General features: G+C 50.9%; 1 protein-coding gene across 1 annotated transcript; it reads right to left on the bottom strand.

Moving 5' to 3' along the window:
• Positions 1-12853: 12853 nt before the first annotated feature.
• Positions 12854-23249, bottom strand: LOC144768292 (beta-crystallin B1-like). The gene is made up of 5 exons (XM_078651852.1): positions 22915-23249; positions 18437-18555; positions 16542-16674; positions 15889-16031; positions 12854-14155 (listed from the first exon to the last, which is right to left on the bottom strand). The coding sequence occupies exons 1-5, from the start codon at positions 22999-23001 to the stop codon at positions 13984-13986; spliced, it is 654 nt and encodes a 217-aa protein (XP_078507978.1). The 5' UTR covers positions 23002-23249; the 3' UTR covers positions 12854-13983.
• Between the last annotated feature and the right edge of the window lie 3202 nt (positions 23250-26451).

A 26451-nucleotide genomic window follows, 5' to 3' on the forward strand; every position in this document is an offset into this window, starting at 1 on the left:
TTCAAAATAGCATTGTGCGCCTCTTTGAGCTTACCAAATATCAAAATATCATCCTGAAAATAGAGAATGTTATATATTCCTTCAAACACATCAGAAATCATATGCTGGAAAACGCTAGCCACAGATGACAGCCCAAATGGCATATGTGCAAATTAAAATGTTCCCTCCATGGTTATAAATGCTGTGAGATGTTTAGATTCATTGTAGAGCTTGGTCCGATTATATGCACTCTACAGATACAATTTTGAAAAGTACTTCCCTCCTTTTAACAACAATATCAACTCATTTATGTTGGCCAAGGGTAGGTATCAGCTATAATATTTTGGTAAACACAGAACCTCAGACGCCCATCAGCTTTGCGTGTAATTACCACTGGGGATACCCAATCCGAAGCTTCCACAGGCTTGATGACACCTTCTTGCAACATTTCATTTATCAGTGATGGTCCGAGTCTCCTTGTTCAGTATGTCCTGTTATATGTAAATAATGTAAACTAGTAGCATTAAAGTGGAGCATTTTAGATACATAGGGATAGATTTATCAACACTTACTACCTCCTCAACTCAAGCAAAATGATGCAAAGCGGAGCAAAGTGTTCAGAAAGTTTGTACTTTTCAGTGCAAAACTGGTAAGTTGCACTTAAAGTAACTCAAATAACACCTTGCACTAAGTATACCTCCTTGCTTTTAGTAGTTCCACCGGTGGTACTTACGCATTACAACGCTACCACCCGTGTTTTTGATGAAAAGCCAGAGCTACAAAGATTGCAGCAGGCTTCTATTGTTCCTGGGCCTGGGAGCTGTTTTTGCCACTCCCCAGGAGGACAGAAGGCTATCTTGTGGTCAACAATTGTGGGAGGCCACGGGACAAACTTGGCAACAGAGTGACCACTTTTTAAACATTCTAAAAGTTGTCTTTCCATGAAAGTGATATTAAATTCGACTTGGACTTCAAGTCGGTCTTAATGCCTCGAATAATATAATACCTCGAAGTACCCACTTCAGTAGTCCCATTCAGAAGTAAGCCAGGCTGAGGGCGCAGCGGTACCTCTGTTTCAGCCAAAGGGGCTACCAACTCCTCCACAACAAAAAATGACAATTTGGAATTTTTGTTGTTAGGGCGTATCAAAAATACATGTCCTACTTAGTGGTATGCAGTCCATGCCTTTGCGCTCTATAGGACCTATTTAGCTTTTCCATTGGTGTGAACAGTGCTTAATCTGTAAAAAAAAATATGTGACGGGGCACTTATCAGGAGGACACTGCAGCTTGCACCACACATTGCCCCTGCCATGCTACCCATGGTAGTACAATACAACTTCTAACCACCACTCTCTTACAAGTGTGAGAATTCGTACTATTTCAGGCCCCCCAAAGCTATAAGAATGGCTTGTGCGGCAGGTGATAGTCATTTTAAATGTATATTGAATTAATAATTTACTGTTGTTGTTGTCATTTCTATGTTAGCCATACTGGGCTACCTTGTGGCAGACTGTCACAAGCGCTGGTGTTGACAATTAAGTGGTGGTGCCGAGCACCAGAAACCATCAGCTCAAATTAAGCACTGGGTGTGAATGGCAAAGTCGAAGTAGAAACTTTAAAACTGGTCTTCCAGGCGGCAGTGGCAGGCTGGGAGCCATTTTATTCTCTATCACAGACAGGGTAGCACAATCAGTGCTGCGGCCCTGGGTGGGCATGCTGGGTTACCGGCCCTGGGTACTCTACACTAGTGACTTACAAGTCAGTCAGTCTATGCCAATTGGGGGTAGCCAATCCAACATTCCTTTGGTAATGGGTTAGAATACTGGCAGTGAGGTCTGGTTACAGGCCTCAGTGCACTCTCAGAGTTGAAAACAACAGCAGCATCAGTCCAAAACTTGTGGGGTGATCATGCAAAAAGAGGCATTTCCTTGCACACAGCTTTGGGGCGCAGTGCACTGACCTACGATAGCATTGGGCTTGGGCTTCTGAGGAAACCTTTGGGATTCTGGACTTAATATTATTTACAAACTAAGCACTGACCCAGGATTGGCTTTAGGGCAGGCCCTGAGTTTAGACTTGATATACTTGGTGTCAAACGGGGACCATAGTTTAGTCTTTCAATGACCTGTATTGTGTATGTCTGGCTCAGACAGGGGCAGTGTGCCCGATCAAGGAAGAACCCACTTGTGCCCCCGGCACAATATGGTATTTCAGGAGGAGCCTCACATGTGTGTGCAGCCCCTTCTGTAATTCTGGTAGCTACGGCACACATGTGGAATCAGCGCTATCTTCAGAGGCCATTACATTGTCTTTATGGATGCATGGCCCCATGCAAATGAGGGAATCACTTTGCCTCTGTTGCTGCGTCATATTATGGATGCTTTTAGTGTGCCTCCTTGAGCTATCCCTCTAAAGGGGGAGAGACCATGGACCCTCCAGACATTCCCCTGCAGGTAAGTGCAGTCACTCACCGCACACACCTGCAGGGGGAACCCTGACCCTTTTATAAAGTACAGGGTTGCCTAGAGGTACACAGAGTTGCTTGTAAACAGCTGCTCCATATTTCACTGAATGTGCCGCCCCCAGAGAAGCGCAAGTTTGCAGCTACCCTGGGAGCAGAGCATTCATCGTAATGGGACGCACTTTCCTGGTCTGCGCCAGGTAGAGGTGGGCGAGCCAATGAAAGCTTGAGGCAAGCTCAAGCCCGGAGACTGGCTCTGGCTCAGCTCAAGGTCTTGCTGGAACCTCGAGCCCAGAATGAGCCGAGCTTTCATGTGGCTACTGCTGCCTCCCTCTACCCAGGATGTGGCATTACAGCCCGAGCTGCCGACTATGAAACTCATGTACCAGGATTAACATTGTGATTCTCTGCAATTAACTTAGGGGCAGATTTACAAGCCCCCTGTGCCACCAATATGTCACTTTTTGATGACGTACTAGTGGTGCATGTTACTGTTCCAAATTTAAAAGGACAGGAAAAGCCACCCTGCGTCGCTTTACCAGTCTTGCTAAATATGGCCCCTTTGCACTGAGCACTTTGCGTGAAATGAGTGTTCCATGGGTGACGCTGTGGGTGTTACCATCCAACACCAATGGAACCAGACACATTTCCAGATTTACTAGAACTCGTTAAACTGGAAATGCGTCTAAATACTACGCCACCCTAGCGAGGCACAACGAGGAGAAATGTTTTTATTTCTCCTTGTTTTTTCCTCTTTCAATCCGTGCTGCATTCTACAGCACACATTGAAAGAGGAAAATGCCTGTAGTGATTGTTTTTGTGCAGGAAGGTGAACCTTCCTGCACAAAACAATCTCCCCATGACGCAGGCATCCTTGCACCATGGTGCAAGGGTGCCTGCGCCAGTGCATGGAAGCAGTTTGTGCACCAGCGCAGGGGAGAGCACAGGAATGCAACATATTATTGTAAATATGTCGCATTCCTGTGCTTTGGAAGTGCCACAGTATGGCGCAGCCAAAGGGTTTGTGTTGCCGCGCTCCAGCACTTCCTTGTAAATCTGCCCCTTAATCTCCCCATGCCTATAAACAATGTATGTGATCTGTGTGATGTAAGTGGTGCTCAAGTAAAGCGCTCCAATATGGTCGAGTTTGAGCTATATTTTTAAACTGCAGTAGACAGCACTAAGATGTAAAAGCAAAGCATTAACATAAGGAAAATGAAATGGATTTCCATTTACTGGCTGATTTGTACAGGCTTCCCTCTTTAAATTGTGTGATCTTAGGCAAATATTATATTTCACCAAAACTCTTTCTCTTTATTATCAGGTATAAAAAACACTTTTGAATAAGTGAGTTCAGTCTATTAATTGTACACAATTATGAATTTTAATAAGTACTTCTCAGCAATAGTACACCCTATTAATGTCAAAGCTTCCACATGTTAAAGAAATGCACTTTTTTTTTACTTTGAAGAGACTTGATCATATTTAATGTGTTTTTTTGTGTGATTTCTATAACAAATATTTCAGGGCTTGGCCCATGCACGGGCTCTAAGGGCCGAGTCAGACCCTTGGCTCCTCTCTAGCTTGGCTCTTCCTGTTAATTTGTTGGCTCGTTCACCTCATTCACCTCTAGCACCAGGCGCACCTTTTGTAAGGTGCACTGTGGTGGAAACAGGGTCAGCGCTTTTTGTGTTAAATACCGACCCAGGAATAGACAAAACTAGGGCGGTAAATTCCGTTCCGTTCGCGGAATTTGCGGAATTTGGGTAATTTCGTGTTCCGCAGAGAATGCGAAATTGCCCAAAATTCTGCATTTCCTGACTTCGCAAAATGTTTTGCTTTTTTGTGTTCTCAAATGCGTGTTCGCAAGATATTTTCCCCTGAGCACGCAAACAGCGATTGCGAACAGTAAAAAAGCATTGCAAACAAGCAATTTCGCGTGTTCGCAGAGTTTTTCCTACCGTTTCGCGGAGATTTGCGTAACGCGATTCCACAAAGTCCACCCACCCCTATCCCAGCTGTAAAACTCTGTCTGTCTTCCACCGCCATCGGGCACCGCTTTTACTTCAAGGGCCGATAACGAATCCCTTTGTAGGTGGGATGCAGAGTTTGCTGCACCTGCGATGGGGAATACGAGGGGCTCCTGGGACCCAGTGGGCCCCATCCCAAGGGTTGCACTTCTGGGGTCCCCAGTTAGTGCACCTCTCGAAGACATCTTTGTCACTGAATTGAAAAAGCGGCAAAAAAGAAAATACTGTTGTTTGCATGATTTGAACATTTGAAAGCCGCATTAGACAGAGGAAGCAGAAATCGTCTCTGGGAAAAACGAAGAGCCTGGGGGCTGCCGAGTAAATTATTGGACACAATAATAGTCCTATATAGAGAAACATGGGCAAGAGTGAAATTAGGCGATGGACGCAGTACCACCGCCAGTATTTACAGACAGCAAGGCCTAAAACAAGACTGTGTCCTGGCCCCGAGCCTATTCAAATTATTTATGGCAGACATCATTAAACACATGCAAGCAGGCGATTGCCATCCGCCAAACCTGTCCAAAGAGCCAATGTCCTTCTTACAGTATGCAGACGATATTGTGGTGCTGATCCAAACCCCTATTGGGCTACAAAGAGCAATCAATAACTTAGTAAAATATTTGGACCAAGATCAGTTGGAACTAAATAAAGAGAAAACAAAGATTGTATGTCTAGTGGACCCAAAAAGACAAGTTCAAATGGTTTGTAAAAGGGACAATAGTAGAAAAACAAGCATCCTTCAAATATCTAGGTTTAAAACTGGGGCGAGGCTCAACATAAAAGGAACATAAAACGGACTTAAAAGCAAAAACGCACTCGTTAATTTTTGCATATAAAGTACTGTATTAAAAGTTGGGTTGCCCGAACCATGCCCATCTTTTAAAAGTGATGGCAGCACACATTTTTTCGACATTGTTGTATGCCCTAGTAGTTTGGTGCGGTAAAGAGGTCGAACTATTAAACAAACTCCAGACGAAGGTATTTAAAGTCATATTCAACCTACCAAAGTCCACCTCCCCAGCTCAGGTTCAGCTGGAATTCGGCCTTCAGAATCAGAAATTCCATACATTTTGTGCATCTGAGCCGGGGTCATTGAATAGCCTATGCTGGAAAGAAATCAAAATCCAGATGGATCAAGACATCCGAAATTCATGGGGAGCCCATCTGAGAAAATCATTGGCGGAACTGGATATACAAATGATATGTGACAACTTGGTAGACCGGGCAGTATTTGGTAAATCGGTAAATAATATAGCAAATAAGAAATCTTTCGTGGAAGATAAAATAACAACATCGAAACGCCTGCATGGGCGGACAGTGATCAATTCTTACGTACCAACAAAGCCTCAGGCTTACTTAGTAACCCACTTCAGCGCCAAGTTAAAAAAGAGCTTTATTAATTACCGGTTGGGTATGCATGACTCAAAAGACCTACAGCCTTCCTGGAAAAACAACCAACACGCAGCACACTGTTGCCTACGCAGTTTTCGTAATGAAACACTAACTCACCTGCTGTGCGTTTGCCTTGCATTCAAGGATTTAAGGAACCTGCTTTTAAAACCCATTTTTCAATAATTAAATGTTTGCACATGCAGGCAGACTGTGATACGTTGGTGGGAAGGATCCTCTATAATCTTGGTTTGCCAGAGCGTAAAATATCTGGCAAAAGTAAGGAAACTTTCAAGGCAAGCCGAATTAGAGGAAACCAAAAAAGCATGAATAAGGTTGGCATGGGCTTAGACAAGCACAGCACCAATCCACAAGCCCAAGTAATAAGCGGACTAAAAGCCTTACCAAGCAGGGGATAATTTGAATAACAGAAAAAGGGAGTTGATCAAATTTTAATGTAAAGTGCAGCATCTTTTATAGGCACAATTTAGCTCAACGGGATGTGGTTAATTTATTTTTTGAACAATTTCAGTTACCTGAGCTCCTAGAAAAATCGGAATAACATGAACTTTTGAAAGTTTGTTTAAACTGTTAGTAACATCTTATGTGCATTATTAATGCGGTTTCGGATTTAAAAAAATTGCTCAGCTCTCTTATGTCAAAATATTTTATATTGTAAATGGTAACGAGTTTAAGTAATCATATACAATAAACTATTGACTTGACTTGTGTCTGTAACTGCGCCTTTCTCTCGTTTGTATTAAGCCCCGCCTCTATGCAAATGAGGGAACGACTGGAAATATCAAACAGCCAGCACCAGGAGTAAGAAACTTTTAATTATAAAATATGTGGCTGGTGAAGTCGTAGCGCTCCAACCATTTTGAGCCAAATTGTTGAGATGTTAATAAAAAATATAAAGTTCTTTTTAATACTGTAATGAAAACATGACAGATCCATGTCGCTGGGAATGTAGCATCCAATCATGGCATTAGTAAAATGACCCAAGGCACTCTGGGAGTTGTAGGCCAATTCAGGTAGGTTCCATGAACAATGTGGAAATTAATTATTTGCTATTGTAAAGTCACTGAGTGGATTATAGTCTGCTTGGTGATGTAGTTAGTGGTAATCTTGTTTATGTTTCGCTGAGATAGGGAAAGAAGGCACACATGTATAAGTTGTGGGGTGGGGTGGGGGGCAGGATGGCTGGTTTAGATTTTCCTTGGGGTTTGGGCAAAACACCTATATGTGTTACCAGATGTCACTTTGATCTCAGTTTCCAGTCCTCTCTGTTTAGGTATGTGCCCACAGCACTATGGGAGTTGTAGTCTTAGTGCACTTCGACAAAATGAAATGGATGAACAAACCCTCCAGTTATTACAGAAATGCCCAGGATTGCAAACTTTGTGTCAAGGTGACATGCGATCGTATTGGACACTAACTGTAACTGGGCAGAAGGTACCAGAGCATAAAATGCTTAAATGATTGCACATAGATGTCTAAAATAGCATATTCTGTTCTGTAAAATTGTGGGCCATATTATCAAGAAAGGGCGATACATTATTGCCCCTTTTATCGGCAGGAAACTGCCGCTAAAGCGGCGATAAGGGCCTTGATAATATGCCCTTGTAAATTCCCATAGAAGCTCGGGTTAACACAAGAACCTGGGCTTCTATGGGAATTCACAAGGGCATATTATCAAGCCCATTATCGCCGCTTTAGCGGCAGTTTCCTGCCCATAAAAGCGGCGATAATGTATCGCCCTTTCTCGATAATATGGCCCTTAGTTTTAGATAGGGGTGGGTGAAGAATTCCACTCCGCTGGTTGGGTTTGCAGAGTTTTGCCCACTCTGCGCTTTGTGAGTAGTGCGGAGTTCTGAAAAGCTCTGCGAAGTGACGCAGAACGCAGGTTTTTTTCTCAAGCGGCTCAATACCGGTAAGTTAGCGAGAGCTAAAGAGAAAAAATAACGCACAAGACCTTCTCCTGACAACGTGAGAAATCTGCCATTCGAGTAGAATGTCTTCTCAAGCGGCAGAAAGCAGTAGTGCCCTCTAGTGCGACACGTAGTGCCGTTCAACCTGATTTTACAGTGCGAGACAAACTTAAGGTGCTAAAAATCAGTGCAAGCAGCACGACTTAACAGACTCCGCCACTGGCAGAACTCCGCGGAGCGCGGCAGAGTTTTTCTGGCATTTTGCGGAGTTTCACGGAGTTAAACTCAGTGAACTTCGGCTAGGCTTACACCATTGTTGCCACCCCAGGGTGGAATATCCTGGGGGGGTTGTCCCATGAGTCAGTGAGTCTCACGTGCAGGACTTTCAGCAGCCGAAATTCACAGAATCTGTTACTCAACCATTCTCACCCCCGAAGACCCTTCGAGAATTGGATACTTCAGCCCCCGCACCTCCCCCTGCTTCATTTAAATACCCCTGGACATTAGAAAGCGCCTCTAAAGTGAGGATGCGTGAAGTGAAAAGCTTTCACAGTATGTTTACCGTAGTTCTCGTAGCTTTTGCGTCATTTTTAACATGGGAAAAATGACGCAAAAGTGGCGCAAGGGTCTTGTAAATCTGCCCCGTGCCATCTAAACAATTCTGAGATATATGCATTGTTTTAACATGCGCAGATATTATACATAATATATACTATTCATTTTATGAAATGCAGATACTTTGTATCAAACAGAAAAAACACTGTAACTATATCTATTCATAACAAGTTTTGGGACGACTATATTTTTACAATTCCAGACCCTTTCAAACACCCAACCATGCAGCGCTTCTGATCAGTTTGCTAGAAATCGTATCCAATTGGCAGGCTTGGCTCTATACTAGCTCTATATTCCCAGGTCTGTCGGGTTGTTATTATTATCAAGGGTCCAGGCTTGCAATGGCCGCAATCTGTTGCGAGGATCCTTGATGGAGAAGGGGGTTCCATCCCCTCCGTCCATATTCACGTAGAACAATCATGAAAAGTTGTACTCAGGGCCTAGTTCTGCTTTATTTTCAGGGAAAGATTGGTCTGTCATGCTGCAAGTGTTGAAGTGATGGTTGCTACAGGAGGGACTCGGTGCAGGCGTTTCGTGGTACGGTTGGTGAACATGAATTGAGGTGTTGGTATTATTAGCTTTATTGTGGATCTTTGGCCGGGCGTTGCACCCCTGAGGGCCAAGGTGATACGCTAATTATAGGTCAATTACACAGGTAGTAATTATATATATATATATATGTATGTGTGTATGTATGTATTTATTACAAACCCCTCTGCCATCGTCAGCCGGAGGCAGCTGGCGGGAGCAGGCATGCTCACACTCTTTTACATCAAGCACCCCAGGGCGGAGTGCAGCAGAGGTGACTCACAGTAAACAGCACAGGGTGGATGTCAAACGCATACCTTCAAGTCACCAGGGAGCAGGTTTATCATTCTCTCATACAAAGTAACAAGCCGCCTCGCTGCGCTGCGTGAAAGGGAAAGGGCAGGAATGCGCTGTATTTACCATTATACATCGCACTCCTGTCATTTCCTAGCGCTGGAGCACTTTTTGCTTCCTAGTGCCAAAGGAGGCACCCATGCTTCATGGTGCAAGGGTGCATGCATTGGAGGCAGGATTATTTTAGGGCAGGAAGGGACACTTTTCTGCACAACAACAATCCTGAGAGGCATCTTCCTCTTTCTATGACTGTTGCAGATACTGCACACGTAGAGAGGGGGAAAAACTAGGAGAAATAAAAGGAAGCGTAGCATTTTGACACATTCCCAGGTTCACCACTGCTGGTAAACATGGGAATGCACCAACATCCGTGGGTGGAAGCGTGGGAACACCCACGCTCAACCCATGCAACGCCTCTCTACCGCAGGAATGCAGGGCAGGTATTGGTGCTGCGTAGCATTGCATTACATTATCAAGCCATGCAGGGCCGCGCAAGGCTGCCTTGAGGGCTTTATAAATCTCACTTAGTCTTGGAGTCGCCTTGTGCCCCCTTTCGAGATGCAAGGGTGACGCAAACCTTGATAAATATCGGGCCAGGTTCAGACAGATTTTAGTGCAACTCATGAATGGGTTCTGACACTGGCTCCTTTACAAATTCAGTCCTTTTTCGTGCTCAGTGAAGGACGACGATTGTCTCCGCAGCACATCACCTGAGCACGGCCACTGAGGTCGCAGATCACCTGCATCCTGCTAAAGGGCTGAGAGAGAGTGTGTGGTTGGTTGTGTGTGTTTGTGTGTGTGTGTGTGCGTGTGTGTGTGTTTGTGTGTGTGTGTGTGTGTGTGTGTGTATGTGTGTGTGTATGTGTGTGTGTGTGTGTGTGTGTGTGTATGTATGTATGTATGTATGTGTGTGTGTGTGTGTATGTGTGTGTGTTTGTGTGTGTGTGTGTGTGTGTGTGTGTATGTGTGTGTGTGTGTGTGTGTGTGTGCGTGTGTGTGTGTGTGTGTGTGTGTGCATGTGTGTGGTTGTGTGTGTGAGTGTGTGTGTGTGTGTGTGTGTGCATGTGTGTGGTTGTGTGTGCGCGTGTGTGTGTGTGCGCGTGTGTGTGTGTGTGTTTGTTCAGGCAGACCTGTGCCCTGGTCACCTTCTGTCCTTTAAAAATTAGGAGGCAGATTTACTAAGGTTTCATGCAGGGGAGAAAATAAAGTTGTTGTGCTGCATTGCATGAAATAGAGTGATCAGAAATGCACCATATCTCTTATGATATGGCGCACTTATGCTCCCTCCTTGCTCAAGCATGCTGGTGCAGCCTAGCGCCAATGCAGGCACCCTTGCACCACAGTGCAAGGGTGCCTGCCTCACGAGCTGGAAAGCTTTGTGCAAGAACGGTACCTTACTCCACAAAAGCAATCCTTAAAGGCATTTTCCTTTTTTTGTGTGATTCGAAATGCATCACACATAAAAAGGAAGAAACAAGGAAAAATAAAGATATTTCTTCTTGTTACATCCAGGTCTGGGAGGTGCACCCTTTTGCCACAATCTCAGTTTTATTGACCTTAGTAGATCTAGTATTCTGTCAAAATCCATGGGCGCATTTGTGGGAGCGCCCATGCTCCACCAATGAAAGGCCTCCCTGGTGATGGGTCATGAGCTACGTGCTGCTTTGAGTTACTGTTTTTTACAAAGCCATGCAAGGGGCTGTGAATGGTCTCTTGCATAGCTCTGTAAATCTATTCTAACATTTTGCATTGTGGCTGCACCAAAAATGTGTTAGTAAACCTGCCCCTAGTCCATTTATGTATTGAGATGCGGGCAGGAGGGGACGCCCACCCTGGACATGGATGCCACACTTTTATTTTTTGACCAGAGATAGCCTCTTTTGTAGCCTAATATTCTTCTATTTCTTAATCATTTTCCACTTTGTCTCACCTAAACTCTGTCACAATAGCTCTCCTTTTATCAATTCCCAGGTTTGCTTTCCACCATCAGGGTGGTCCCTGCGCTCTTAGATCTCCTCAAGAGGACACCTAAGTCGGAGACATATTGATATTTAGGCCTAGATTCATGAAACTGTCCCACAGTGCGGAGCAGCACCCAAGGTTTCTGTACTGTGCTGTGTGACAGGGAGAGCACAGGAAAGTGGCATATCTACAGAGATACAGCACTATCCTTCTATTTCCCTGGCGCTGCCGCACAAGCAGGCTCCCGAGCGCCACGTGCACACCTTTGCACCATAGTACAAGCGTGTCTGTGTGAGTCTAGCATAGGATTTGTCCTGCACAGGTACCCTTCCAGTACAAAATACTATGCTTAGACTAACTTTAAACCGTTATCCTCGTTGTATGTGTGCTGTACAGTACATCACACATGCAAAGTTGGAAAAGTTAGCAGAAATAAAAGCATTTCTCCTTTTTAATGCCTACTTCAAAGTGGCACTGTTTTTTGGTGTAAACTCTGTCTACTATTGTTTGCAGAAAGGAACTTGCATCAGAAACCATGGGTGGCTCATGGGAACGCCCAAGAGCCACCCGTGGACATGCAAAAACTGAGCTTTACATTGAGCTGCCTCACTTTCGGTTAACTTTCCCTTACAAACAAGTGTTGTGCTTTAAAGTAAATCCAACAATAAACATTTTGTGCATGTTTGCATCACTTTTGTGGCGCAAGCCCAGTGCAAAAGGTTTGCATATCTGACCCTCAGTGTGCAAATGACGAGAAAAGAATATACATTGGAGCAGCATTAAGTTACTGCACCACTTTGTATCCAACCATTGGCCCACAGAAGCGCTGGTCATGAGTGTGTACCCCAATGTATCTTCACAATCGATCAAGAGGCGCTATCAGATTTGGGAGGCACTATACCAATGAGCAGGCATTATCACAATCATTGGGCCCTCTCACTCTCCTTTCTTAAGTTCTGGGAGTATGTGCCACATTCATGCTGAAGCTGGAACACACGAGTCTGAGTGTCGCCTTCTGGGCCACATTGAAATTCATTGGGCAAAATCGGACCAGCCCATCCAGAAATGAGGTTTCCCAAAACCCTGCGACAGACAGAGGGACTGGGTTTGAACAAATCACACGTCATGCTTCTCCCAACTTGTATAAAGACCAATAAACATCTCCACTGGACTCAATCCATAATGTGCTCTACTAGTGATCACAACTGCAGTAAAGGTGCAGGTCTCGTCTTGAAAGATGATTTATTCAAATCAGGCCCGTGGTCGCTGTAGTGTCCTGTACATTTTATGCCGGAACCCTTTTGGCTCCGAATAAACTCCCTACAGCTGTGACGTAGGTGTCAGGGCGGAACACAATGAAAGCATGTTTTAGAATGTTGAGTTTGCAGTTACACGCAGTCGAATAAAGACGTGGAATACTAAGCGCTGTGTGTGGCGTAGTCATTGGCGGGTACCCAGCCTGGAGAAGATGCTACAATCCCAACACCCCACCCCGATTTCAACTGTTCATAGAACTCTCTCTGCCCCCCTCTCCGCAGATCACTCAGAACCACCATCCTCACACAGCACCTTTTTGTCAAGAAAATCCAAACACTGATATTTGTTCCAATGTAAACCGTTTATTAAACATTTTCTTAAAGTTAAAACAGGCATTCTCTGCAACCCTTAAGGTAGACATAGGAGGGCGTAGGAAAGTCTGTCTGTCGCAATCTCGCCAGCTTCGGGGTGGTGGGTGGACAGAAGGGCCCGGCTGACCGTCGCAGGTTCTCCATTCTTCACCCCAGAAGTGTTCGCTTCCTATAAACTCAAGGAGGGCTTAGGTGGAGGCAGAAGGCGTGAGGCATAGGGCGTCAAGATGGAAGTGGGATTTCAAGCTGCCCTACACTCACTGACGCCCAAGAGACTGGGGGAAGCACACTGATGCATATAGCGCCATGCGAAGAACAGGAGTGTGCCTGACAGAATATACTGCCTCGTTTCTCTAACCTGTAAACAGCGAGGCTTGTGGTAAATAATGTCCCTGAAGGAATGATTGTCTGCACTTTGAGTGTGACACGACTAGTCATGCAGGAGCACTTTACATCAAAGTTGTACATAAGCCAGACAAAGGAATAATACAGTCACCTTCAGTACACAAGGCATGCACAAGATGGCGGAATTACATTAGAATTGCCAAAAGCCTTATTAACGTGCAATACCGACACTGACCAAAAGATGGCGCCATTGCTTAAAAGCTTGGAACACCCATAGGTGTTTGCTTCACAATGACCAGCCACAAGCTATGTTCATCACTTCTTGGAGTATAAATGGCGCCCCCTAGATGGTGCAATTGCGTCATGATACTAAACATGCATAGTCACTTGCGCTTTACAGATATTGGCCGCAAGATGGCGTTCTATGCGATAGGAAGAGCATAACACTTCCAGTGAGCTGTAGTTGCCTCAAGATGAGACATTACTCAGTAAAGGCTGGAGAACACTTCCTTGTAATCACTCTCTGCACCCGCGTGTGACCCTCTGCACTTCCCCGCTCTTTCAATACAGAGACGCCTTAGCATAGGCCGCCCCAGGTGTTGTAGAAGCCAGGACATTGGAAGCAGGTGTGATGTTTATTTTGGGCCTCTTCCCTTGACGGAGGTTGCTTGAAAGTGCACTATTTCTACTGGTGAGTTTGTGGTGAGTGGCATGGAGGGCGCAGAGAAGATGAGGAGGAAAGGGGGCGCTGTGTCCTTATTTGGAGGGCAGGGTGTAGCTGCCATGCTGGTGCCACTGCATGTCGCGGATGCGGCGCACGGACTGGATCTGGGGGTTGCGGGCCTTCCACTCGTTCCAGTGGCGGTACTCTCCGGTCTGGAACAGGTACTGGTAGCCGCGGTAACCGGGGTACTGGTAACCCACCCAGCTGAAAGAGAAAGGAAAGGATGAGAGGGTTATTTAATATCTGACTGGAGCTCCCACACCCTCACCCACCCCCACAACCAGTGCTCCATGGTACTGCTGCCCACCCTGGGGTGTCATGGTACTGCAGCCCACCCGGGCAGTGTCAGGGTACTGCTGCCCACCCGGGCGGTGTCATGGCACTGCAGCCCATCTGGGCGGTATCAGGGTACCTCAGCCCACCCAGGCGGTGTCATTGTACTGCAGCCCACCCTGGGGTTGGCAACACATTCAGGTCACGTTGACATCCTCTCCCACAACCAGTGCCTCCTGCTACTGCAGGCCAAGGAAGAGATGTGGCCTAGAGATCAGAGCTGTCGACTTTGTTATTGTGTGATTTTGGGCAAATCTGTGTCTAAAAATGTGCATGTGTTTGTGTGATCCTCACACTCCGAACACCTCCCTCCTCCAGCCCCCCCCATAATGCACTGTGCTCGGTGTTTCCCGAACTAGGGGCCATATTATCAAGAAAGGTCGATATATTATCGCCGCTTTTATCGGCAGGAAACTGCCGCTAAAGCGGCGATAATGGGCTTGATAATATGCCCTTGTAAATTCCCATAGAAGCCCAGGTTCTTGTGTTAACCTGGGTTTCTATGGGAATTTACAAGGGCATATTATCAAGCCCATTATGGCCGCTTTAGCGGCAGTTTCCTGCCGATAAAAGCGGCAATGATGTATTGACCTTTCTTGATAATATGGCCCCAAGTTTGTGCTCTAGAGATACCACTGTATCCACTCTGCGTGTCTACCCTTTCAGGACAGGGGGATTTCAGCAGCCGAGTTCTTTCCGCTTCAGACTTCACCCCAACATACCCGCTGCTCTGCTAGTTGGCACTGTCATAGAGACATCCCTCCTGTGTCACATATTTGCCCTAGTGGTGAGAATTATCCATTACAAGCATTCAATGCTGTTCCCTCTGTAGATGAGAACAGAGAACTGACGTTGTTTACACCCCTCCAGTAATGATAAATTGGCTTGCACTGCCCTCTAGTGGTGAGAAACTATATCTGCAAATGTTTTGCTCAGACTCTAGTAGGAACAAAGAGGCTGTCATGTGCTGCCCTCTAATGGTGAGAAATGTGGGCTGCAGCTAAATGGCTTTCCTTAAGCAGCCTGGCATTAGACAGGTAGGTCTCCTCTTTAACCCTGTCTCTAGCTGAACACTCTTGTGGTTAGAATTGTGAGACGCAGGGGTCTCAGCACAGATCTAGGGCTGAAACATGAGCCCCGCATCTGCCACGCTCTGCTCTCAGTGGTGAGAAATGAAGCAACCCTGCTTCTACAGCGCTTATCAATAAGAGCTGCTGCTATGGTGTGCTGTTCTCTATTAATTAGAAGAAAGATCTGCAGCTTTAACTATTTCTGCCCTCTAGTGGTGAGAAGTAAGAACTGCAGCTTTGTCTTTCACTGCTCTCTAATACCAAGCCAGAAGAACTGCAGCTTTTTCTATCTCTGCCCTCTGGTACCGAAACACAAAAACTGCAGTTTTTGTTGTTGATATGCCCTCTGGTGGTGAAAAGTAAGAACTGCAGCTTTGCTTTCTCTATTCTCTAGTGGTGGGTAGTAAGTACTGCAGTTTTGTTTTTCCCTGCCCTCAAGTGGTGGGAAGTAAGTACTGCAGTTTTGTCTTTTCCTGCCCTCTTGTGGTAAGAACCAGAAGTGACAGAGGTGTCAGACACAGAATCCATATTTACCTGCCACAGGGGACGCTGATGCTGGCCACTCGGTCAGTGAAGCCGTAGCTGAAGAGGCTGGGCACATCATCGTCTACGATCTCCATCTTCCTTCCCTTGAAGTCGCAGTTCTCATACAGGCTGATCTTGTGCTTGTCTGCCTCCTGTGAGGGGAGAAGCAAAGACGGATGAAGAGTAGACAGAATACCGGGTGATGGGGATGGCACCCTGGGCGGGCAGGCAAAGTAGACACTCTCAAAAAGAGGTGCAAAAGAGTAAGATATATATTTAATATAAGTAAGAGCAGAGTAGATCTGATTAGGAGAAAGAGATAGAAACAATGAGTTCAAAGCAGAATGCGGGAAGGGGGAGAAAGAAGGAAAGTGAAGAAAAGAGCAAAAGAGGAAGGGTATGTGGGAAGGAAGAAGGAAGGCAGGAATGAATGAAGGAAGAAATGAAGGAAGAGAGAATGGAGAGAGGGGTGGAGGGAGGGAGACAGTGGAAGGTGAGAAAAGAGGGTGAAAGGTAGGAAGGAACAAAGGAAGGGAAAATGGAATAAAGGTGGGAGTAATGGATGAAATGAAAGTAAGTTTGAAGAGAGGAAAGGTTGGGGATGGGAGAAATGAAGGGAGGTGAGAAGGAAAGTTTTGAGGAACCGAACATGGTCTCCTTACCATGCGCACAGGGTGGAAGGACTGCAGGTACTCATTCCGGTAGCTGTTGGACCAGGAGTCCCAGCGAGGATACTCGCCCTTCTCCATGACAAACATCTCTCCTTGGAAGTTGGCCTGGTCATACCCCACCCACCTGAGGAGGGAAGACATTTGTGAGAGGCAGGAAGAGCTCAGGGGGCAAGAGATGGAGCAGGAAGAGCAAAGGGGACAACAGATGGGGCAAGAAGAAGAGCACAGGGAGCAAAAGATGGGGCAGGAAGAAGAGCTCAGTGGGTAAATGATGGGGCAGGAAGAACACATGGGGCAAAAGATTGGCATGCAGGAAGATGGTTCATTAAAAAATACAAGCTAAGGCTTAGAACTGCCAGTTGATAAGACTCAGGAAAGTGACAAAGGCCTTTTGTTTTCCCCTCTTTGCCACTGAAATGTATCTGAGGATGACACGAAATGTGCCCCCCTCCCTCCATCTGTTGTAAAGCAGTCATATAGATATAGCATTATGGAAAGAAGATGTAGGGGTCATTAACTTGAACCTTGAAGTTTCAAGAAGCTGACCAGTTCTCGATTTGAGAAGGAACCCACAGAAAGTCAGGAGTAAAGTTGCGTCACTTTTGCCAAAGCTGTTCCGCAAACAACAGCACGGGGTGCGTTACTTCTTTCCTGCCATATCGGTCTCAGTACAATACCCTGTTTGTAGCAAGGCTTTACTGTCTAGCACTGCGCAGAGCCTTGGAAGACCTGGCAACCAGGACCCCTATTACAGATAGGGCGCACTTTCCATGTTTGCGGCACGGCGCACCTTAAAGCTTGTGTGCCAGGTGCAAACATTTAAAGTGTGCCCTATCAGGAAGAATGTCCTACCCCCCAGGTCAGCACATTCAAGAGAAATTCAGAGGAGCTGTTTTAAAGCTGCTCTGTGTTTCTCTTGCAGGCAGCAACCCGCCTGCACTTTCAAAAGGGATTAGAGATCCCCTTCCAGGCAGGTGCAGTGAGTGACTGACTGCAAGGGGATGTCCGAGGGGCCCATGGCACCCCCTTTCTTCCCTTTAGAGGGCTGCATTTAGAAGGTGTATTGAAAGTGCGCCATCTCTTTGTGGCGTACTTGCAGTGCGCCTTCTTAAGGCATGTTCACCTTTGCCTCCACGTCGGTAATACAACACGGGTGCAGAAGCAAAGTCATTCCCTCATTTACATGGTGCAACGGCCCCATGCAAAAGAGGAAACACCCTCTAATGATAGCGTGGGCGCTATTTGCATTACAGAATAGGCTGCACAAGCATCTGCGGCCCCTTCTGTAGTACCAAAATGCTCCAGGACACAGAAAGCGTGTGCAAACAGCGACTGCATCACTTGTGTAATATGGCCCCCTGGTGACAGTGACAGCCATCTGCTGTGTTTAGGGAGGGGCAACCATCACTTATTTTCTCAGTTGATGTCCAAAATGTCCTGGACCACTCCCTGCTCTTAAAAAAAGTTTCACCAACCATTCTCAAAGGGGAAGGTGTCCCTTCCGGACCCCTTCCCACTTGTGAATGGGTTACAGACAAAAAATGCAAATTATTTGCGACTGCATTTCGGTCGCGAAACATTCACACATACCACTGCGATTCAGTATTAGGAAGGGGAGCCCTGAAAATGTCCCTTCCTAATACTGAATCACAAAGCCAATTTGTGATTCGGTGATAGGTGACCAAATCGTAATAGGGATTTGTACCTGTGAAACAGTCTTTTTGCATTTGCAAACGGCTGATTCTGTGAACCGGTCCATTTGAGACCACAAAAATCCTTTGCACATGTGGCCTGAATCCCTCAAATATTCACTTGGCCATGGAGTCACTCACTCATGCACTCGCTCAGTCACTCTCGGGAGCTCTCGCTCGTGCATGGGTACTCACGGGCCGCTCTCCACGCGCACGGAGCGCACGCGCTCGAAGCCCTTGTCGAAGACGCACGGACACTCTCCGGACAGCTCGAAGCACCGGCCCTGGAAGTTCTCCTGCTCGTAGACGCTCATCTGTGGGGCAGAGGGGCAGACAGGTTACAGGTGAGTGGATATATGAACATGAATGAAAAAGAATTGAATGCATGGATGGATGGATGAATGGATGTGAACACGTCTTGTGCCCACTGTCCTGGCGTCGCTGCCTCTAGGGTCTTGAAAACTCTGGGATGAGGCGGATGACAGGTTGGAACAGTGACAGAATTGTGTCACCTTGTAGGGTGCTGTAACCCTCAGCTCATTTGACCATCAGCGTGTGCAGATCAGGAGTGCCCCCCATGGGGTGCAGGAGCTCTGTGCAGCCACTCTCAGGGGAGCAGGGGCTCTGGGGTGCAGGGGATCTGTGCAGCCACTCTCAGGGGAGCAGGGGCTCTGGGGTGCAGGGGGTCTGTGCAGCCACTCTCAGGGGAGCAGGGGCTCTGGGGTGCAGGGGATCTGTGCAGCCACTCTCAGGGGAGCAGGGGCTCTGGGGTGCAGGGGGTCTGTGCAGCCACTCTCAGGGGAGCAGGGGCTCTGGGGTGCAGGGGGTCTGTGCAGCCAATCTCAGGGGAGCAGAGGCTCTGGGGTGCAGGGGGTCTGTGCAGCCAATCTCAGGGGAGCAGGGGCTCTGGGGTGCAGGGGATCTGTGCAGCCACTCTCAGGGGAGATGGGGCTCGGGGGAGCAGGGGGTCTGTGCAGCCACTCTCAGGGGAGATGGGGCTCTGGGGTGCAGGGGCTTTGTGCAGCCACTCTCAGGGGAGATGGGGCTCTGGGGTGCAGGGGCTTTGTGCAGCCACTCTCAGGGGAGATGGGGCTCTGGGGTGCAGGGGGTTTGTGCAGCCACTCTCAGGGGAGCAGGGGCTCTGGGTGCAGGGGGTCTGTGCAGCCACTCTCAGGGGAGAAGGGGCTCTGGGGTGCAGGGGGTCTGTGCAGCCACTCTCAGGGGAGAAGGGGCTCTGGGGTGCAGGGGGTCTGTGCAGCCACTCTCAGGGGAGATGGGGCTCTGGGGTGCAGGGGCTTTGTGCAGCCACTCTCAGGGGAGATGGGGCTCTGGGGTGCAGGGGGTCTGTGCAGCCACTCTCAGGGTAGCAGGGGCTCTGGGGTGCAGGGGGTCTGTGCAGCCACTCTCAGGGGAGATGGGGCTCGGGGGAGCAGGGGGTCTGTGCAGCCACTCTCAGGGGAGCAGGGGCTCTGGGGAGCAGGGGCTCGGGGGAGCAGGGGGTCTGTGCAGCCACTCTCAGGGGAGATGGGGCTCTGGGGAGCAGGGGGTCTGTGCAGCCACTCTCAGGGTAGCAGGGGCTCTGGGGATCAGGGGGTCTGTGCAGCCACTCTCAGGGGAGCAGGGGCTCTGGGGTGCAGGGGGTCTGTGCAGCCACTCTCAGGGGAGCAGGGGCTCTGGGGTGCAGGGGGTCTGTGCAGCCACTCTCAGGGGAGCAGGGGCTCTGGGGATCAGGGGGTCTGTGCAGCCAATCTCAGGGGAGCAGGGGCTCTGGGGTGCAGGGGGTCTGTGCAGCCACTCTCAGGGGAGCAGGGGCTCGGGGGAGCAGGGGCTCTGTGCAGCCACTCTCAGGGGAGATGGGGCTCTGGGGTGCAGGGGGTCTGTGCAGCCACTCTCAGGGGAGCAGGGGCTCTGGGGTGCAGGGGGTCTGTGCAGCCACTCTCAAGAGAGCAGGGGCTCTGGGGTGCAGAGGATCTGTGCAGCCACTCTCAGGGGAGCAGGGGCTCTGGGGTGCAGGGGGTCTGTGCAGCCACTCTCAGGGGAGATGGGGCTCGGGGGAGCAGGGGGTCTGTGCAGCCACTCTCAGGGGAGCAGGGGCTCTGGGGTGCAGGGGGTCTGTGCAGCCACTCTCAGGGGAGCAGGGGCTCTGAGCAGCCACTCTCAGGGGAGCAGGGGCTCTGGGGTGCAGGGGGTCTGTGCAGCCACTCTCAGGGGAGCAGGGGCTCTGGGGAGCAGGGGGTCTGTGCAGCCACTCTCAGGGGAGCAGGGGCTCGGGGGAGCAGGGGCTCTGTGCAGCCACTCTCAGGGGAGCAGGGGCTCTGGGGTGCAGGGGATCATTGCAGCCACTCTCAGGGGAGATGGGGCTCTGGGGTGCAGGGGATCTGTGCAGCCACTCTCAGGGGAGATGGGGCTCTGGGGAGCAGGGGGTCTGTGCAGCCACTCTCAGGGGAGCAGGGGCTCTGGGGTGCAGGGGGTCTGTGCAGCCACTCTCAGGGGAGATGGGGCTCTGGGGTGCAGGGGGTCTGTGCAGCCACTCTCAGGGGAGCAGGGGCTCTGGGGTGCAGGGGGTCTGTGCAGCCAATCTCAAGGGAGCAGGGGCTCTGGGGTGCAGGGGGTCTGTGCAGCCACTCTCAGGGGAGATGGGGCTCTGGGGAGCAGGGGGTCTGTGCAGCCACTCTCAGGGGAGCAGGGGCTCTGGGGTGCAGGGGGTCTGTGCAGCCACTCTCAGGGGAGTAGGGGCTCTGGGGTGCAGGGGTTCTGTGCAGCCACTCTCAGGGGAGCAGGGGCTCTGGGGTGCAGGGGGTCTGTGCAGCCAATCTCAGGGGAGCAGGGGCTCTGGGGTGCAGGGGGTCTGTGCAGCCACTCTCAGGGGAGCAGGGGCTCGGGGGAGCAGGGGGTCTGTGCAGCCACTCTCAGGGGAGATGGGGCTCTGGGGAGCAGGGGGTCTGTGCAGCCACTCTCAGGGGAGCAGGGGCTCTGGGGTGCAGGGGGTCTGTGCAGCCACTCTCAGGGGAGCAGGGGCTCTGGGGATCAGGGGGTCTGTGCAGCCACTCTCAGGGGAGCAGGGGCTCTGGGGATCAGGGGCTCTGTGCAGCCACTCTCAGGGGAGCAGGGGCTCTGGGGAGCAGGGGGTCTGTGCAGCCACTCTCAGGGGAGATGGGGCTCTGGGGTGCAGGGGGTCTGTGCAGCCACTCTCAGGGGAGATGGGGCTCTGGGGTGCAGGGGGTTTGTGCAGCCACTCTCAGGGGAGCAGGGGCTCTGGGTGCAGGGGGTCTGTGCAGCCACTCTCAGTGGAGCAGGGGCTCTGGGGTGCAGGGGGTCTGTGCAGCCACTCTCAGGGGAGCAGGGGCTCTGGGGTGCAGGGGGTCTGTGCAGCCACTCTCAGGGGAGCAGGGGCTCTGGGGTGCAGGGGGTCTGTGCAGCCACTCTCAGGGGAGCAGGGGCTCTGGGGTGCAGGGGCTCTGTGCAGCCACTCTCAGGGGAGCAGGGGCTCTGGGGTGCAGGGGGTCTGTGCAGCCAATCTCAGGGGAGCAGGGGCTCTGGGGTGCAGGGGGTCTGTGCAGCCACTCTCAGGGGAGCAGGGGCTCTGGGGAGCAGGGGGTCTGTGCAGCCACTCTCAGGGGAGATGGGGCTCTGGGGATCAGGAGGTCTGTGCAGCCACTCTCAGGGGAGATGGGGCTCTGGGGTGCAGGGGGTCTGTGCAGCCACTCTCAGGGGAGAAGGGGCTCTGGGGTGCAGGGGGTCTGTGCAGCCACTCTCAGGGGAGCAGGGGCTCTGGGGTGCAGGGGATCTGTGCAGCCACTCTCAGGGGAGATGGGGCTCTGGGGTGCAGGGGGTCTGTGCAGCCACTCCCAGGGGAGCAGGGGCTCTGGGGTGCAGGGGGTCTGTGCAGCCAATCTCAGGGGAGCAGGGGCTCTGGGGTGCAGGGGATCTGTGCAGCCACTCTCAGGGGAGCAGGGGCTCTGGGGTGCAGGGGGTCTGTGCAGCCAATCTCAGGGGAGCAGGGGCTCTGGGGTGCAGGGGGTCTGTGCTGCCACTCTCAGGGAAGATGGGGCTCTGGGGTGCAGGGGGTCTGTGCAGCCACTCTCAGGGGAGATGGGGCTCTGGGGTGCAGGGGGTCTGTGCAGCCACTCTCGGGGGAGCAGGGGCTCTGGGGTGCAGGGGGTCTGTGCAGCCACTCTCAGGGGAGCAGGGGCTCTGGGGAGCAGAGGATCTGTGCAGCCACTCTCAGGGGAGCAGGGGCTCTGGGGTGCAGGGGGTCTGTGCAGCCACTCTCAGGGGAGATGGGGCTCTGGGGTGCAGGGGGTCTGTGCAGCCACTCTCAGGGGAGCAGGGGCTCTGGGGATCAGGGGGTCTGTGCAGCCACTCTCAGGGGAGCAGGGGCTCTGGAGTGCAGGGGGTCTGTGCAGCCACTCTCAGGGGAGCAGGGGCTCTGGGGTGCAGGGGGTCTGTGCAGCCACTCTCAGGGGAGCAGGGGCTCTGGGGTGCAGGGGGTCTGTGCAGCCACTCTCAGGGGAGCAGGCGCTCTGGGGTGCAGGGGGTCTGCGCAGCCACTCTCAGGGGAGATGGGCCTCTGGGGAGCATGGCTCGGGGGAGCAGGTGTCTGGGGGTGGGAGGGGGGCGTGCTCTGTGCAGCTCTCAGGGGGGCAGAGGGCACAGCCCGGGCTCTCACTCACCTTGTACAGGACCCCGATGCCGCTGTTCCCCTTGTTGGGTTTCTCCATTTTGCCGTCAGTCTGGGAGGACATTTTGCCGTCGGACATTCCGTGTTCTTTCTGTCAACGAGAAAAGCGCATCTTTTAAGACCAGTCACGAGTGTTTACAAGCGAACAGCACAGATTATTTAACCTTTACACGCCTCTCGGGCACTTATCTACCTTAGAAGCATGAAGGGCTGGGATGGCCCTGGCAGAATTCAGAACATTCACTTCCACCCCACTGAGCACAGAGGACATCTCGGGTGCACCCCAATCACGCACCCACGGAAGGGGTCTTCAATAGAGCGGCTAAGGCATCTTACCCTTTCCATCCCGGGCCTCTTTGCTAAGACTGCCAACAAGGGCAGCCAGAAAGCGTGGCTGGTTCTCGTCCGGTGGTGCTTACGCTACTAGTGGCTTGAAGTCTCTTAAAGCACCCCATACAATTCTGGGAACAAGGCCTTATGTGCAGGTTTGAATCGGAGCGAACTGGTGTGAAAATCCTGAGTCTACAGAGAACGGGCCCTAGCGCTCTGAAGTGCTCTTAAAGGGGCCCGTGGCACTATAGTCCGCAGCCGAGTAAACCATGCACTTTATGGAGGCAAACTAGAGTAAGTAAATAAAGAAAGGAATAATAAATAAACTGAGGTGAAAAGCCACCCTGACCCCGGATTTCCACCGCCCCTCAGGGGTGACCCCGCTCACCGTTCAGGGGACCCCACTCACCGCTCAGGGGACCCCATTCCCTCTCAGGTGCCCCACTCACCGCTCAGGGGACCCCACTCCCCCTCAGGGGTGGCCCCACTGCCCCCTCAGGGGACCCCACTCACCCCCTGAGGTGCCCCACTCACTCCTCAGGGGTGACCTCACTCACCCCTCAGTGAACCCCACTCACCGCTCGAGCGCTGCAGGCAGACCGGGAGCCGGGAAGCAGATGCCCCGGACCCGTCGGGGCGCGCCTTATATCCGCTGGCATCCCTCCCCGGCTGGGATTAGCGCCTGGTGAATAGAAGTGCCGCCTCAGCGCTAGGCCGCAGAATGGAAACCGTGCGCTCATCAGCCGGCCGGGCCCGCTGATTGGTCGAGGGGAGTCCGCGCACGTGGAGCACCCTATGGACATTGTATAGACCGCCGCATCGGCACTATACATTCAAGGCGCGTGACTCCGGAAGGGCTGGAAGGGGGTGGGGTGGAGTGGGGGACAGTGCCTGCGTGGGGACCCAGCGCTGCCCGCTTGACACTCTCACTTGTGGGGTCGCAGGCACCCGTCACGAGGCAGCTTCGTTGTGTATGTGTGGGATGCAATCTAAATATTGTACATTTAATTTAAAAACAGACAGCCCAACTTCCAAAACGTTCGTTCAATTGGCAGTATCCCGGCCGTCCATACAAAGGGGCAGATTTACAAGCCCCTTGCGCCTCATTTACGTCATCATTGCGTCACTTTTGTGACGCAGAGGCAGCGCAAATCCTGCGCCATGGTGCAGGATATTTACCACATGACGCATCTCCCTGATGCGTCACGTTGTAAAGCCCTGCGCCAGAAGGAGCCGTTCCTGCGCAGGGGGGGGGGAGGGGGCGTTACGGCGCAGGAACGCCTCCTAAAAGTGGCTGATTGAAATCTACAAGATTTCACCCCAGTCACTTTTGGGCCCATGCTGCGCCAAAACCCTGCGCCTGCCTAAATCAGGCGTAAGGATTGAAGCAGCATTAACTAGACAGGGCCCCCAGAGCATTGCTGGTGCTGCGTCGCAAGCGCGACGCAACTCCAGCAATGCGCCACTTTTACGGCACAGATGCGTCATGCATCTGTGCCAATTTTGCCCCATAGTGCGCCGCATTTTAAATGCTGGCGCATCCCTGCAAATCAGCAGGGATGCGCCAGTTATTGCGTGCCACAGCTCCGCCATCATGGATGGGCCGCATTGTAAATGCGGCGCATCCATGATGGCGGAGCTGTGGCGCACAATAACTGGCACACCCCTGCTGATTTACAGGGATGCGCCAGTTATTGTAAATATGCCCCAAAGTGTGTATGTCTAAGTGCATAATAACAGAGGCAGGTAGCCTCGTGGGTTAACGCGGCTGCTGTAGAAGTCTGTGTGAACCAGCAGGTCACTGCCCGGAGTCCTCCCATGGTTACTGGGTGTTTCTCTTAAACTAATTCGAGTTGTTTAGTTTAGAGGCCACTTGTGTCAAAGAGATAAGCTCCAAAGCAATGGCGGAGCAGGGGTGGCATGGTGGGCCCCGATGCAACACTTTTGTGCTCACAATCATCAGCACCAGCGCCTGTCACTAGCACAGGTTGGACACATTCATTCACAGGGAGATTAGGTGATTTGCCCAGAATCATAGGTTGTTGATCCGATTCCGAGACTCAACCCTGGTTTCCCAGCTTAGAAGTCTGCAGCTCTGGCTTTAGAGGTTTAGAGGGTGGGTCGAGTGGGCCAGGCCCACCCAAGCATGAGCATTGGCCCTGGAAGTGCTGGCACGAAGGCCACTAGAAAATGGGGCTCTGGGGTGCAGGGGATCTGTGCAGCCACTCTCAGGGGAGCAGGGGCTCTGGGGTGCAGGGGGTCTGTGCAGCCACTCTCAGGGGAGCAGGGGCTCTGAGCAGCCACTCTCAGGGGAGCAGGGGCTCTGGGGTGCTGGGGTTTCTCACAGCCCACCTCCTTTTAGAAAGGTGGGCTGTGTCCCCACCCACTCGTACAGGTAAAATAGGGGCATGGCAAGGGAATCTTAACCTTCCTGCTGCGTGGATATTTCCTTTTAATTTCCATGCTGGAGAGGAAAGGTTTGATGACCCCGATTGACCACAGGCCCAACCACGCAACTCTCAGAACAGGAAGGAAAACAACGTGCTGAGGAGCGTTTTCAATGAAAGTGGCAATTTTCTAGTGGCCTTCGTGCCAGCACTTCCAGGGCCAATGCTCATGTTTGGGTGGGCTAGGCTCATGCTTGGGTGGGCCTGGCCCACTCGATCCACCCTCTAAACCGGGCCACAAGCAGAGGTTAATTTGTAAAGGAGCTCCCCTGAGAGTGGCTGCACAGACCCCCTGCACCCAGAGCCCCTGCTCCCCTGAGAGTGGCTGCACAGATCCCCTGCACCCCAGATAGCACAGGTTGGACACATTCATTCACAGGGAGATTAGGTGATTTGCCCAGAATCATAGGTTGTTGATCCGATTCCGAGACTCAACCCTGGTTTCCCAGCTTAGAAGTCTGCAGCTCTGGCCATTACACCACATCCTCTCCCAACTTTCATGATTAGTAGTTGGCTCTGATTTAGGCAGTGCTAACAGGAGAAAAAGGTCTGGTGCAAGCTGCCTCCTACTGGAGCCCTGTCACTTATGTTTTTTTTACAAATTAACCTCTGCTTGTGGCCCGGTTTAGAGGGTGGGTCGAGTGGGCCAGGCCCACCCAAGCATGAGCCTAGCCCACCCAAACATGAGCATTGGCCCTGGAAGTGCTGGCACGAAGGCCACTAGAAAATTGCCACTTTCATTGAAAACGCTC

Source organism: Lissotriton helveticus, chromosome 1_1 (assembly GCF_964261635.1).
Source record: "Lissotriton helveticus chromosome 1_1, aLisHel1.1, whole genome shotgun sequence".
Taxonomy (NCBI): Eukaryota; Metazoa; Chordata; class Amphibia; order Caudata; family Salamandridae; genus Lissotriton; species Lissotriton helveticus.

Excerpts from the sequence above, each read along its gene's own strand:
- LOC144768292 (XM_078651852.1), bottom strand. The coding sequence starts at position 23,001 with ATGTCCGACGGCAAAATGTCCTCCCAGACTGACGGCAAAATGGAGAAA. Across the intron at positions 18,556-22,914 it reads GCATCGGGGTCCTGTACAAG|ATGAGCGTCTACGAGCAGGA; the intron begins GTGAGTGAGAGC and ends TCTGCCCCACAG. Across the intron at positions 16,032-16,541 it reads CCTTCCACCCTGTGCGCATG|GAGGCAGACAAGCACAAGAT; the intron begins GTAAGGAGACCA and ends CTCCCCTCACAG.